This window comes from Pan troglodytes, chromosome 7 (genome assembly GCF_028858775.2).
Source record: "Pan troglodytes isolate AG18354 chromosome 7, NHGRI_mPanTro3-v2.0_pri, whole genome shotgun sequence".
NCBI lineage: Eukaryota > Metazoa > Chordata > Mammalia > Primates > Hominidae > Pan > Pan troglodytes.
In genome coordinates, this window is record NC_072405.2 from 47,885,494 (window position 1) to 47,902,175 (window position 16,682).

The 16,682-nt window shown below is 34.8% G+C and overlaps 1 protein-coding gene across 1 annotated transcript in view; it reads left to right on the forward strand.

The window, feature by feature from the left end:
- The window catches only part of ADAM18 (ADAM metallopeptidase domain 18), a 153,022-nt gene that overhangs the window by 7,495 nt on the left and 128,845 nt on the right, over positions 1-16,682 (forward strand). The window contains exon 3 of the mRNA XM_016959382.3: positions 14,304-14,359. Coding sequence (XP_016814871.2) covers positions 14,304-14,359 — 56 coding nt within the window. The remainder of the gene's footprint in view (positions 1-14,303; positions 14,360-16,682) is intronic.

Genomic DNA, 16,682 nt, shown 5'->3' on the forward strand with positions numbered 1-16,682 from the left:
ATCTCCGTTAGAGCTCCTGGGTGACCAGGTACATTGTCAATGAGCAGTAATATTTTGAAAAGAATCTTTTTTTCTGAGCAGTAGGTCTCAACAGTCAGCTTCAAATATTTAGTAAACCATATTATAGTTATACTATCATCCAGACTTTGTTGTTACATTTCTCATCACAGGCATAAGTAGATTTAGCATAATTCTTAAGGGCCCTAGCATTGTTAGAATGGTCACTGAGTATTGGCTTCAATTTAAAGTAAACAGCTGTAATAAGCATTAACAAGAGAGTCAGCTTGTCTTTTAAAGCTAGACATTAAGATTGGGTAGAATGATAGTTCTATTTTTAGTTTTTTGATGTTTGACCCAGCAATTTCACTAATTGGTATCTAAATACCCATTTTACATTGATAAAAAAAGGAATATAGATCATTTTAAAAAGACACCTGCACTTGTACGTTTATTGCAGCACTAGTCACCATAACAAAGTCATGGAACCAATCTAAATGTCCACCAACAGTTCGCTGGATAAATAAAAGGTGGTATATATACACCATGGAATATTATGCAGCCATAAAAAAGAATGAAATCATGTCTGCTCTAGCAACATGGAGGAACTGGAGGCCATTATCCTATGTGGAATAACCCAGCAGTGAAAAAATAAAATATTACATGTTCTCATTTATAAGTGGGAGCTAAATAAATGGTAAGTTGGACATAAAATGATGAAGAAAATAGACTCTGGGGACTCCAAAGTTGGGGATGGGGACAGAATACCTACTGGGAACAATGTCCAATATTTGAGTGATGGGTACACTAGAAGCCCAACCCCCAGCATCATGCATGTAATTCCCATGTAACAATCAAGCACGTGTACCCCTGAATCTAAAATAACAATTTAAAAAATGCTATGCATGGATTTCCCCTCTCTAGCTATGAAAGTCTCTAGCTGAGTCCTAGATGGTGTATTCTTCCAGTAGAAGGCTGTTTTATCTGCACTGAAAATCTGTTGTTTAGTGGCGCAGTCTTCATCAATTATCTTAGCTAGATCTTACAGATCGCTTGTTTCAGCTTCTGTATTGGGACTTGCTGCATCACCTTGCATTTTTGTTATGGAGATAGAGATATCTTCTTAAATCTCATGAACCAACCTCTGTTAGCTTCACTCTTTTCTTCTTCACTTTCTTTTCATTCTCAGTCTTCATAGAAATGAAGAAAGTTAGGGCTTTTTTCCAGATTAAGCTTTGGCTTAAGGGAATGTTATGGCTGTTTCGATTGTCTATCCAGACAATGAAACCTTCTCCATATCAGCAATAGCTTGTTTGCTTTTATGTTATTGGGCCATTGATTTTTATTCTTGAGTAATGTTGCTAAAATGTCCATACTACCCAAAGCAATAGGCAGATTCAGTGCAATCCCAATCAAAATTCCAATGGCATTCTTCACAGAAATACAAAATACAATGCTAAATTTTGTATGGAACCACAAAATAACCTCGAGTAGCCAAAGCAATACTGAGGAAAAAAGTTAGAGGCATCATACTTCCTGATTTAAAATTATATTTAAAAAACATAATATTCAAAACAGTATGGTTTTGTCATTAAAAAAAAAAATCAGACATGTCGACCAATAGAAGAGAACAGAGATCCCAGAAATGAATCCAAACATATACAGTCAACAGATTTTCCAGAAGTTCACCAAAAGGATACAATGGGGAAGGATAGTCGAAAGACTATCTTCTGTCAGGTTTTGCTTCTTATATTTTGCAGTTCTGTCTTTTGGGGTATACCCATTTAGGATTATTACATCTTGCTGGATTGATACCCTTTATCATTATATAATGCCCTTCTCATTCTCTGCTAAATATCTTTGCATTATTTGATACTAATATAACAATTTCTACTTTCCTTTGATTTATGTTTGCATGATAAGTTTTCTTCAGTATTATTGCTTTCAGCCAGCCTAGGCAATTGTCTTTGATGTGAAATTATTTTTAACAGAATATAGCTTTGTCAATTTTTAAATCCACTCAATCTATAATTTTGCCTATTCATATCATTTATATTTAACGTCACCATTGGTGTTACATCTACCAAGTAATTTTTTGTTTTGCTTTTAATTTTTATTTTCTTTTTCATGCTTATGTATAAATTACCAGAATAACATAGTTTTTTGCTGTGGGGTTGGTTCAAGAATATATACTTTGTAGAGCTCTTTTAGTGGTTACTTTAGATATTACATTACATGTACGTAACTTTTCACAGCCTACTGTCATCATTTCACCAGGTTAAGCAAACTATTTAAACCTTAATGTGTTTCTAAATATATGTTGAGGAAATATTTAAGGCAATTATAAATGGGCTAAAGTAAAGGAACACAAAGAAATAAGTGTAATAATTTTTGCCTCAATCTTCAAATTAATTTGGAAAACTCAATATGAAAAGGTAAACTTTTGTAATTACCCATACTTTCCCCTCTATGTTTTTTCTTCATTCTGGGTGTTTCAATCCTTCCTCTTTTATTTTTCCTTTTTTGTTTAGAGAAATTTATTTAGTCGTTTTCTTAGTGTAGGTTTGTATGAGACAAATTCTCTTAGTTTCCTGATCTGAGAATGTCTTGATTATCTCTTCATTTATGAAGGATATTTTAAAGTGGATTTTCATAGAATTCTAGATTTATGGGTCTTTTTTTTCATCGTATTTATGTTACGACATTTCCTTTGATCTTCATGGCTTCTTATGAGAAATTTGCTGTCATTTGAATTGTTTTTTTTTCCCTAATGGGTAAGTTGTCATTTCTTTCATTACTTTCAAGATTTAAAAAATTTCCTTTAGTTTTCAGAAATTGAACTATGATGCATTTTGCTGTGAGTTTTTTTTTTTTTTTTTTTTTTTTGGTAATTGTTTCCTTTGTAGTCTCAATAGTTTCTAGCTTCTTAAATCAATAGGTTTATGATTTTGTCAAATTTGGTAAATTTTCACCCGCTATTTCTTGTGAGTACCTTTTCAACTCTATCCTCTGTCTCTATTTGGGATTCTAATGACACTGGTAGAATTTTTGTTATAGTACCCTAGGTCCCTGAAGCTCTGTGCATTTTTTATCATTTCCTCTCTACATTTTTTGTAAGTTTCCTCAATTTTCAGATTGGATAATTTCTATTATTCTGTCTCCCATTTCAGTATTTTCTCCCCTAACCCCATTCTGTGGTTGAGCCCTTCCACTTAGATTTTTATTTTGGTAACTTTGTTTTCATGTGTTATTCATTGTACCTAACTGGAATCCTGAATAGGTGAAGCACAGGGCTGACTTTCACTGCCATGGAGGTGGTGCTTCATCGCTACAAGGAGGGACTGCAATCTCACTCTACACTGGACCCTGTTGACACTGTGCCTGTTGGTAGTTCCAGGTTGCTATCTTCTCCAGCAAACCATTTACAAGCATGGGAGTCAAAAGAAAACCAGTGAACTAACTGTTTTTATTTTTTATTTTTATTTTTTTAAATATGTATTTATTTGTTTATTTTGAGATAGAGATTCACTCTGGCTGGATTCACTCCAGGAGATTCACTCTGGAGATTCACTCCAGGCTGGAGTACAGTGGCATGATCTCAGCTCACTGTAACCTCTGCCTCAGAGGTTTCAAGAGATTCTCCTGCCTCAGCCTCCCAAATAGCTGGGATTAGAGGTGCACACCACCATACCTGGCTAATTTTTTTGTATTTTTAGTGGAGATGGGGTTTCACCATGTTGGCCAGGCTGGTTTCAAACTCTTGACCTCAAGTGACCCACCCACCTCGGCCTCCCAAAGTGCTGGGATTGCAGGAGTGAGCCACCATGCCCAGCCTGAACTAGTCATCGCTCAAGTCCTTATATCACTGGTTAGTCTGCCTTCTTGTTTCCATTTCTCCAAAATTTTTTACTTTTATTTTTCAATTATATTCCCAGGATTTCTTAGCTTTAAGAGGGAAGAACTTGGAAGAATGAGGCTATTCCATTTTGGCTGGAACCAGAAATCTGATCTTATCCATTTTTAATTTAAAGTAAACAGTGTGTGTGGTTTTTTTTTTTAGAGCAATATTAGGTTCAGAGAAAAGATGAGAAGAAAATACAGAATCTTTCAGCTTACCACTGTCCTTACGGATGCGCGGCCTCACTGACTATCAGATCTCAGATGTTTGTTTCAATTAACGAATCTATGTTGACACATCATCACTCAAAATTTCATAGTGTACATTAGTGCTGTGTACCATGTGGGTTTGGACAAAAGTATAATGACATGTATCCACTAGTAGTATCATACAGAATAAGTTCACTGTTCTAAAACTCCTTTGTGCTCTACCTAATCATCCCTCCCCACCAACCAAATCCTTGACTTTACTTATTCTTTTACAGTCTCTATAGTTTGGCCTTTTCCAGAGTGTGTTATAATTGGAATCTTGAAGTTATGTAGCCTTTTCAGATGGCTTTTCTTCCCACTTAGTATGCGTTTAAGATTCTTTTATGTCTTTTAATGGTTTGATAGTTCATTTCTTTCACTGAATAATAATCTATTGTCTGCTGTACCACAGTTTATTTATGTATACCTACTGAAGGATGTGTTGGCTGCTTCTAAGATTTGGCAGCTATGAATTAAGCTGCCATAAATATTTCTGTATAGGTATTTGTATGGACATAAGTTTTCAGCTCTTTTCAGTAAATACCAAGGAACACAATTGCTGGATTATATGGTGAGAGTATGTGTAGTATTGTAAGAAACTGCCAGCTCATCCTCCAAAGCTGATCTATTATTTTGCATTTCTACAAACGAGGAATAAGAGTTCCTGTGGCTCCTCATCTTTACTTCAATTGGGGTTGTCAGTGTTTGCGTTTTGACTATTCAAATCAATGTGTAATAATATTTTATTTTTAATTTGCAATTCCTTAATAATATATAAGGATTAATTTTTTTAGAGCAGTATTAGGTTCAGATAAAAGATGAGAAGAAAGTACAGAATCTTTCAATATACCACTGTCCTTATGGATGCACAGCCTCCCTGACTATCAGGTCTCGTGTTTGTTTGACATATGTCTTATTTGCTTGACATATATCTTATTTGATGAGATGTCTGTTTAGGTTTTTGTCTCTTTTTAAAGTCTGACTGTTCATTTTATTATTGTTGAGTTTTAGGAGTTGTTTAGATATTTTGGTCCTTTGTCATATAGGCCTTTTGCAAATATTTTCTTTTAATCTGTGGTTTATCTCTTCATATACTTGACAGTGTCTTTCACAGAGAAGAAATTTTCAGTTTTAATTAAATCCAGTTTATCAATTATTTATTCATGGATCATGCCTCTGGGGTTGTACTAAAAAGTCACTGCCATAGCTAAGGTCACCTAGATTTTCTCCTGTGTTCTCTTCAAGTAGTTTTATAGTTGTGTATTTTACATTTTGGTCTGTTATTAATTTTAAGTCAATTTTGGTGAACTATTATGTTATGTGTCTAGATTTATTTATTTTTTTACGTTTGGATATCCAGTTGTCCCAACACCATTTGTTGAAAAGACTGTCTTTACTTCATTGTATTTCCTATGCTTTTTTGTCAAAGGTCAGTTTACTTTATTTACATAGATCAATTTCTGTGCTCTTTTTTCTGTTCCATTATTCTATTTTGTTTATTCTTTAGCCAATACCACAATCTGCTAATTACTGTAGCTTTATAGTTCAGTCTTGACATCAGGTAGTGTCAGTCCTCCAACTTTGTATTTCTCTTTTAGTATTGTGTTGTGTTGCCTGTTCTTGGTCTTTTGCCTCTCCACATAAACTGTAGAATTTGTTTGTCGATATTTGCAAAATAACTAAGTGGAATTTTGATTGGAACTATCTTCAATCTATTAATCAAGTTGGAAATAACTGATGTCTTAATGATATTTAGTGTTGCTATCCATAACATGGAATATTTCACTTGGTTCTTATTTAATTTTTTCATCAATTTTGAAGTTTTTCTCACATAGATGTTGTATATATTTTGCTAGATTTGTATCTAAATCTTTTGAGTTTTGGATGCTAATGTAAATGGCATTGTTTTTACTTCACATTCCCCTCCTTCATTGCTGGTATGTAGGAAAGCAATTGACTTTTGTATGTTTACCTTCTATCCTGCAACCTTGCTGTAATTGTTTTTTGGTTCCAGAAGGTTTTCTCATCAATCCTCTCAGAATTTCTACATAGACAATCTTTTCATCTATGAACAAAGACAGTTTCATTTCTTTTTTCCCAATCTAGTATACCTTTTCTTATTGCATTGGCTAGGACTGGTAGTGTGATGTTGAAAGGAGTAGCTATCTGTGCCTTGATCCTGATCTTAGCATGAAAGGGTCTAGTTTTTCAAAACCTATGTATGATGTTAGCCCTAGGTTTTTTTAAATAGATGTTCTTTATTAAGGTTAGAACATGGCCTGCTATTCTTAGTTTGCTGAAAATTTTTATCGCCATCATTATTATTATTCAAAGTGGGTATTGACCAGGCATGGTGGCTCACACCTGTAATTCTAGCACTTTGAAAGGCCGAGGCAGGTGGATCATCTGAGGCTAGGAGTTCGAGACCAGCCTGGCCAACATGGCAAAACCTGGTCTCTACTAAAAATATGAAAATTAACAGGATGTGGTGGTGCATGCCTGTGATCCCAGCTACTCGGGAGGCTGAGGAAGGAGAGTCACTTGAACCTGGGAGGCAGATGTTGCCGTGAGCTGTGATCATGCCACTGCACTCTAGCTTTGGTGGCAGAGCAAGACTCCGTCTCAAAAAAAAAAAAAAAAACAACAACAAAAAGAAATGGGTGTTGGATTTTTTCTTTTTTCTTTTTTGAGAGAGAGTCTTGCTCTCTCACCCAGGCTGGAGTGCCGTGGTGCGATCCCAGCTCACTGCAACCATCACCTCCTGGGTTCAAGTGATTCTCCTGCCCCAGCCTCCTGAGTAGCTGGGATCACAGGAACCCACCAACACGCCCGGCTAATGTTGTATTTTTAGTGGAAACAGGGTTTCGCCATGTTGGCCAGGCTGGTCTCAAACTCCTGACCTCTGGTGATCCACTCACCTTGGCTTCCCAAAGCGCTAGGATTACATGCATGAGCCACTGCGCCAGGCTGGATTTTTTCAAATGCCTTTTCCATGTCTATTGAAATGATCTCATGTGATTCTTTTCCTTTAGACAATGTGATGATTACATGAATTGATTTTCAAGTGTTGCGTTACCTTTGCACATCTAGGGTAAACCTCACTTGGTTGTAATGTATAAAAAAATTTGTATAAAATATGTAAATAGTTTTTATAATGTATAAAAATAATTATTTTATACACTGTTGAATAAGATTTGCTAATATTTTGTGGAGGATTTTTCATCTAGCTTTATAGAAAAAGAAGTATTCCCTGTGCTTCTATCTCTTGAAAGAGATTGTAGAAAATTAATATACATTATTTCTTAAATGTTTAGTAGAATTTACCAGTGAATCCATCTGGGCCTGGTGCTTCCTGTTGTGGAAGGTTAATTATCGATTCAATGTCTTTAATAGATGTATCTCAATGGGTTTATATATGTATATATACACACACATATTTATTTATGTCTTTGTTAATTTCACTAATCATTTTTCTGAAGCTTTCTAGACACAGATATTGCTCATATATTTTATAACTTTTAAAAAAAGTCATGTTTTTGATGCTTGTGTAAATTCCATTTTTATTGCATATTCTTATTATCCATTGTTGTTATGTAGAACTAAATTAAATTTTAAATATTGAGCTTCCATCCTTCATATTATTAAATTCACGCATTAGTTCTAGCAACTTTTTTCATGTATTACTTAGAATTTTTTCTGTGTATTATCATGTGTTTTGAAGATTTAAAAAATTTGTGTTTTTTTTTTAAAATTCTGCCTACCAGTTATTCCTTTTCCTTGTGGTATTGCACTGGCTAGAACCTCCAGTACCATATTCAATAAAAAGTGTGAAATAAATTGTCAATAAATATTTATTTCTTGAGATTGCAGAGAGGATGCATTCGATTATTCACCATTAAGTCTGACATTAGTTGTAGATTTTGTTCAATGCCTTTTAATAATTTAAGAAAGTTTTCATCTGTTCTTGGTTATTTCTTGCTAATAAAAACATATAAATTTGTAATTTTTTTTAAAGCACTGTTAAAGAAAGGCCTGTAAACTTTCTTTTAATCACAGTTTTTATTTTTCTGCAGGCCACAAAGTTTTATGGGTTATGGCTTTAATCATCATTTGTTTAAAATTATTTCTAAATTCTTATAATTGCTTCTTTGACTTAGGTAATATTTAGAAGTGAGTTATTTAATATCTAAAAACTTGAGAAGTTGTCTAGATATTTCTGATACTGATTTATATTTTAATTTTATTGGATCCAGGTAACTTGCTTTCAGTGGCTTAAATATTTTTAGAGTATTGAGGCTTGGCATAAAATAAGGTATATCTTAGTAATTGTTCTTTGTGGATTTAAAAAATGTGTTTATTTCATCTTGGTGGATTGTGTGGTCTATAAATGTAAATTATTTCAAGTTGATTGATAGTGTTTAATATTCTAGGTCTTTGCTAATTTTCTGTCACTAATGCTATTTCTGTGGATAACTGCTCTCAGTTTGAGAAACAGTTTTTGACTTGCTAACGAGCCTTAATAAGACTGAATGCTTAATCAGGGCACCAGGTTACCCTGGGACCTGAGCTGCCCATGAGGAACTGGGTGTTATCTGACCTGCAAAGCTTATGGTGGGACATGCACAACAGGATTTCACAATCAATTGGAAGGGGTATAAACATGACTGGGCTTTTGAATGTGTCTGAAGGCAGTATGAAGTTACATGATGAAGTGGCCCAAATGCCCACAGTCTCAATTCCTATTTGTATTAGTCTGTTCTCACATTGCTATAAAGAAATAACTAAGACTGGGTAATTTTTAAAGAAAAGAGGTTTAATTGGCTCACAGTTGGGCAGGTTGTACAGGAAGCATGGCTGGGGAGGCCTCAGGAAACATTCAGTCATGGTGGAAGGGGAAGGGGAAGTAGGCATGCTTTACATGGCCAGAGCAGGAGGAAGAGAGAGGAGGAGGAGATGCTGCACACTTTTAAACAACCAAATCTCGCGATAACTATCACAAGAACAGCACCAAAAGGGAAATCTGCCTTTCTGATCTAATCACTTCCCACCATGCCCCACCTCCAACATTGGAGATTACAATTTGATATGAGATTTGAGTGGGGACACAGACCCAAAACATATCACTGCTGCACTGTCTTCTGTCTTCCAGCCCAATGTGGCAGGGGCCAGGTGGTGGCACTTTGCTCTCAGTAAAGTGTTTAAATCTCCATTTATAAGTAATACTTGTTTCCTCCATATTTGAGTTTTTCATGCATTTTACAGCTTTATGCACATTTGGATTTATATTGCCTTCTTGAGGAATTGACACTTTTATCATTATGAAATGTTTCTGCTTATTCCTAATATTATTTCTTATTATCGTGGTTTGCCTTCTTAGTTTTTAATGTACACATTTAGTTTATTTATGATTAGCATTTGGATGATATATTTCTCTTTGTTCTCTTAATCAATCCATGTCTCTGTGGGCATATAATTGGGTCTTGGTTTTTTATCCAATCTCACATTACCTGTCTTTTAGAAAAATGTATTGTACAATAACGTACATAAGATAAAATTTACCACTGTAACTATTTTTAAGTATATGATTCAATGCTGTTAATTAAATTCACACTGTTATGCAACAAATCTCTAGAATTTTTTTATATTGGAAAACTGAATCTGTATACCCATTAAATACTAATTTCCTTGATGGCCTTCCCCAGCCCTTTCCAACCATCTTTCTACTTTTTGTTTCCATGATTTTGACTACATTAGATATTTTATATTAGTGCAAACATAAATGATGTATTTCATGTCTGGCTTATTTCAGTTAGCATAGTGTCCTCAAGATTCAACCTTGTTTTAGCATGTAATAGGATTTCCTTCTTTTTTAATGCTGCATAATAATCTGTTGCATTTTCCACATTTTATTCGTCTATTCGTTACTGATGGGCATTTGGGTTGCTTCCACCTCTTGGCTATTGTTAATTATGATACCAAGAACATTGGTGTGCAGATAACCTCTTCAAGATACTGCTTTGAATTGTTTTGGATGCATACCCAACAGTGGGGTTTTAAATCATATAATAATTCTATATTTTATATGATTCTATTTTTATGTGATTTTTGGATGAACCTCTCTAGTATTTTTTGTAATGGTTGCATCATTTTAAATTTCCACCAACACAAGGATTCCAATTACTCTACGTACACACCAACATTTGCTGTTGCTTGTTCTTTTGATAGAAGCCATGCTATAGAGTTTAAGGTTTTGACTTGCATTACTCTTATGATTTTATAGGTGACCATGTCTCATGTAATAGACTGAAAGTCACAGTTCCACCCTTACTGGAACTGCCTTGAATCCAGATGAGAACTTTAGGGTCATTTCTGCCACACTCTTGTGTACCTTCTTGACCTTCAATCTCTTGCAAAATCCCTCTTCTGGTCTAAGATTTTAAAAATATACCGTTATTTTCCATCTGTATATCTTCTTTGTAAGATTCAAACATTTTGTTCATTTTTAAATTGGGTTGTTTCTTGTTTTTGAGTTTCAAAAGCTTTTTATGTACTCTAGTTAAGTCTTTTATGAGATATGTGATTTCCAAATATTTTTCCCTGTCTATAGCTTTTTTTCATTCTTTTAATAATGTCTTTCTTTGAGCTAGTATTTTCACAAAAATGAAGTCCAACTTGTATTTTTTTTCTCCTGTATGGATTATGCTTTTGCTATCATATCTAAAAACTCATCATCAACACCAGGAATACAGAGGTTTTTGTCCTGTATTTCATTTTAGATATTTTGTGGTTTTGTGTATTACCTTTAAGTCTACAATTTCTTTCCACACTTGTGCAAGGTGTGATGTCTGTATTGAGATTCATCTTTTTGCATGTGGACATCCAATTGTTCTATCTTGCACACTTGTGCAAGGTGTAATGTCTGTACTGAGATTCATCTTTTTGCATGTGGACATCCAATTGTTCTATCACCGTCAATTGAAATGACGACCCTTTCTCCATTGAATTGCCTTTGAATCTTTTTCAAAAATCAGTTGAAGGTCTATTTCTGGGCTCTTTTTTCTGTTCCATTTTTCTGTGCATCCATTTTGTTTTGCCAATATCATTCTGTCTTGATTATGGTAGCTTTAGAGGAAAATCTTGAAATTAGATAAGGTAATTTCTCCAAACTTGGTTCTTTCTTCTCAAAATTTTGGTGGCTATTCTGTGTCCCTCACTACAGGCATACCTTATTTTATTGTGCTTTACTTAATTGCAATTCACACCTGTGTGAAGCAAGTTACCTGTGCCACTTGTACAACAGCATGTGCTCGTTTTGTATCTGTTTGCCTTTTTTAGTAATAAATCATTTTTTAACTAAGGTTGAACATTTATAGACATAATTTGCTTTACATATTCAGTGGACTACAGTATAGTGTAAACATAACTTTTATATGCACTGGGAAACCAAAAAATATACATCACTTGCTTCATTGAAATACTTGCTTTATTGCAATGGTTTGGAAATAAACCTGCAACATCTCTGAGGTAAGCCTATATTGTTAGTTTTGTGTTTTAAAATCTCTATATGACCCTTGATGAGCACATTAAATGATAATACTTATGTGTTCAATTTTGAAGTAGTAGTTTTTAACTATTAATATTTCTTTCACTTTATTTTTGCCTTCTTAAATTCTTATTAGTTGATATTGGAAGTCCTGGAAATAGCTTCTCTGTTTCCTATTTATTCTTTTAGATCTTTCACTTTTAAAATATTTTTGTGTTTAATTCACAGAAACTTTCTAGTTTTGATGTTCAACCTCACTAATTATCTTTCAGATATAGCCAGACTCTTTTTCAGGATAATGATTTACTTAAAAATCAACAGTTACATGGTCATTTATATCATCTATAATTGATTCATTTTTATGATTTTCTGTCTTTTCCTCAGTAAGAACTCTCTGCTCTTCACCACATGCTGGCATTGTCACACAGTGGTAAAGCACATTGCTTCTCTGCCAGGCTGTTACACTCATTTGATGTATCATCTTTGGAGAGTTACTCAATCTCTGTTTCTTGAAATGAAAAATAGTTTTTCTGAGGATAAAAATATTACAAAAAAACATACGAAGTGCTTCTGACAATACTAGGCATTTGATAAACCCTCATTACACATTAGAAAATTATAGAACTAGTTTTTTGTTACACTCAATCCCTACTCCTTATAATATCTATTTTTATTTTTCTAAAGATATTAAATATACTTATATTAAGGTCCTGTTTTATTCACACATGATACAGTTTTGTATATGTGTTCGCTCCAAATCTCATGTTGAAATGTGGTCCTCAGTGTTGGAGGTGAGGTCTGGTGAGAGGTGTTTGGGTCATGGGGGTGGATCCCTCATGGCTTGGTGCTGTCCTTGCAACGGTGAGTGAGTTCTCGTGAGATCTGGTCATGTAAAAGTGTGTGGCACTTCCCCCTACCCCCACTCTCCTCCTTGCTTCTGCTTTTGCCATGTGCAAGTTCCTGCTTCACCTTCTGCCATGAGTAAAAACTCTCTGAGGCCTCCCCAGAAGCCAAGCAGATGCTGGTCCCATGCCTGTAGAGCCTGCAGAACGGTGGGCCAACTAAATCTCTTTTCTTTATAAACTACCCAGTCTCAGGTAGTTCTTTATAGGAATGCAAGAACAGCCTAATACAACACACTTTATGGTTTTCTCAGAAGTAATTTGATAAATTACTCCTTTTATTTGTTGAATTTGTTATTGTCCCTTCTTGGTGTAGATGTACCTCAGAAGTTAGATAGATTTTTATTGTGGACTTGCCATTGGAGTGGAGATTGTGTCAGACCTTTTGCTGCCTTTGTTTTGCATTCAGTCTGGGAGAATGCATTGGATTTACCGTAGTAGCTTACATTGGTTTAAGGGAATAATGGGATGAGATTTGCCTCCAGTCTGGGTGATGAGCAGATAGCCTTCTGAGCCTGTGTGCTCCTTTTTCTTTCTGGCATTTCCAGTCATAGGCAGTATTGCCCTGTTTCTCTCTACCCAATTCACAGACTGTTCCAGCTTAAAATTAGAGACTTCTCTTGACATTTGTTTGCCTTGGAAGAGAAATGGTGGGTTTAGTAGGATAGACCTCTGTCTGCATCTGTAGACATAGTCCAGTTACACCCCCCTGTAGAATTTAATGGCATCACCTGCTGTTTCTGGATGCCATCACAATAGGATCATGAGCATTGTTAGTACCCAATTTGTGATAATTTATAACTCTTGTCCCTGGAGGTATGGTCTTCCTCACTAGCTTCTTGTCTGCTTTCAGTCTCTTAGCTCTTTTTCCACAGTTTTATATGTTGAGAGAGAGATGCTAAATGTCTCTAAATAGGTATGACTGCACATATGTATGTATATATTAAAATTTGTTACTGGTTCGTTATGTTTTGTGTGGCATGTATGCCTACAGCCATGTCTAATTTATCTTGACTAAAAATGCATGTTTTTTCCTAAATAGAAGCAGTTAATATAGTGTTAATAATGCTAAAATGCTAAATATATATATATTTTAAAATGTACTCTTCATTTTTATTTTATTTTATTTTTATTTATAGGTTTTTGGGGAGCAGGTGGTATTTGGTTACATGAGTAAGTTCTTTAGTGGTGATTTGTGAGATTTTGTTGCACCCATCACCCAAGCAGTATACACTGAACCCAATTAATAGCCTTTTATCCTTCACCGCCTTCCACCCTTTCTCCCAAGTCCCCAAATTCCATTGTGTCATTCTTATGCCTTTGCATCCATAGCTTAGTTCCCACTTATGAGTGAGAACATGTGATGTTTGGTTTTCTATTCTTGAGTTACTTCACTTAGAATAATGGTCTCCAAACTCACCCAGGTCACTGCAAATACCATTAATTCCTTTCTTTTTATGGCTGAGTAGTATTCCATCATGTATATATACCACAGTTCCCCTTCACTTTTATTTTAAAAAGTCACCCCACACATTAAATTGGTCACATTGTTCCTGAATTTATTAAGATATTAAATTCTTACTATTTAGAATAATAAATTATAAAGATTATGTTCATTTTTAATAGATAGACTCTTTATTAACTTGGATGAATATTGTTTTATTTTATATATTTCTGGTTTCCTTCATAATCTTTACTGATGTGTTTTATTTTAGATGATTTACATCATTACAATTGATGGACAACCTTACACTCTACATCTCAGAAAACAGTAAGATATGATTTTTTTTTCATTAAGGAAAAGGGAAAGCTTTAAGTTTATATTTTACAGCCTTAAAGTTTTTGTGCAGTATTTAAATTCAGGAATGCTGTATAATGTAGACTTGTTTTATCAATCAACTTCCCAATTTAGGATTCATTAGGTTTTGAATATCAGATCTATAGAGCTCTTTCATTTTAATTTTCGCTTGATATTTTCAAATTATGAAATAAACTACATACTTGTAAAATCTCAAATTGCATATAAGCCGTTGAACCCAAGAACAGCAAGTTATATATTAAGTATATCTGGTGTGAAATCAAACATAGTTATGTCACTCGCGTCCATGTGAAGAGACCACCAAACAGGCTTTGTGTGAGCAATAAAGCTTTTTAATCACCTGGGGGCAGGCGGGCTGAGTCCGAAAAGAGAGTCAGCAAAGGGAGATAGGGGTGGGGATTATAGGATTTGGGTAGGTATTGGAAAATTACAGTCAAAGGGGGTTGTTCTCTGGTGGGCAGGGGCAGGGAACACAAGGTGCTCAGTGGGGGAACTTCTGAGCCAGGAGAAGGAATTTCACAAGGTAATGTCATCAGTTAAGGCAGGAACTGGCCATTTTCACTTCTTTTGTGATTCTTCATTTGCTTCAGGCCATCTGGATGTATACGACAAGTTACACATCAAGTGATTATGGTGGGAAATTCAACTAGTGACACAATTTTTATGATATGCTGATTACAAGTGTGTCTATTTTTAACAAGTTTACTGAACCTACTTTACATGTAAAATTCTCTAAAGTATAAAATTCAATAATTTTAATGAATTTGTGCACTGTTGCCACCATCAAATATAAATCAGTTTTAGAACATTCTTTCCCCACGTAAGAGCCCTCATGTTTTCTCAGTTAGCCTCTTTCTCACTCACAACTCCAAGCAACAATCTACTGTTTGTATCTTGATTTGTATTTTCTCAACATTTTATAAAAATAAAGTAGCCTCTTCTCTGTCTGCATCTTCAAACATATGTATTTATAGCAACTGTCCCTTGTCTGCCTGCTTCTTTGTAATTGAACAAGGCTAGAGGAAATTATTCTCACTTAATTCATGACTACCCTACTTAATTCACGTTTACTTTTCTTCCTCTACAACTCCACAAGTGTTTTCTGATAGAATCATCAGTGGTCCTCATGTTTTTGAATGCCCTGTTTGTGTTTTAGTCTTAATTTTTCTTAACCAGTTGGCAGCATTGATCATAGTTGACCAGTGTCTCCCCCGTAAAATACTTTCTTCATATGGCTTCCAGAATACCATAGACTCCTGCTCCTGATTTTACTCTGAAGTACTCTGGGTACTTCAGTGCTCTCTCACTCTCTCTCTGTCTCTCCTTTCTCTATTTTTTTTTTTTTAATTCTTTCTCATCTCTCAAATCTTAGAGTACTCCATAGTATGGTTTCTGCATTCTGGTTTTTTTTTTTCCCCCTAGCTATATTCAATCACCTGGTTGTTTAATTCTTGTGACTTTAAATACCATCCACATGTTGGTTGCTCCCAAATTAACATCTCTACCTTATTCCTCTTAAATAAATGCCATATTCACTTATCTGAGTACTTAGTTGATAACCAAGTATTTACTAGAATCCTCATAGGTAACATGTCCAAATGGAATTCTGACTTTCTTCGCAATTTGTCTTTCTCACAGTCATGTCAGGAATTGGCAAATATATAAGTTTTTCAGGAAAAAAAAAAAAACATGTAAAAAGTCGGAGTCATACTTGACATCTTTCTGTCATTTTCCCCTATTTCCAGTGGATTATAAACCTCTGTATTCAAAATATATCTATATCTAAACCCTACAAAATATATCCAGAATTAGACCTACCCCACTGATGCTATCTTAGTTCAAAGCACCATCATGTCTTACATCTAAATGTCTCTCTGTTTCTTCTGCTTATTTGTCCTGCAGATTATTCTCAACACAGTGCTGATTTTATTAAAACATTGGTCTGATGCTGTCTTTATCTGCTCAAACCCTCCAATGCGTCTCATCTCTGTGACACTATCTCTTACTATAGTCTGTCTTCGTCACTCCACACTCCAGTCATATTGCCCCCTAGTTGTTCCTTGTTTGTACAAAGCATATTTCTGCTTGAGGGTCCTTGCATTTTCTATTAATTCTTTCTAGAATAACACTTCTGTGAAAATTCATGTGGTTTATTCCTCAGGTATTTAATCATCTATTCAGAGAGGTTTTCCATGCCACCCTATCTACATTTTGTAACCACCCTCCCCAGGCCTTATCTATTATCATCTAATTGCTAGTACTATGTGCCCCTGGC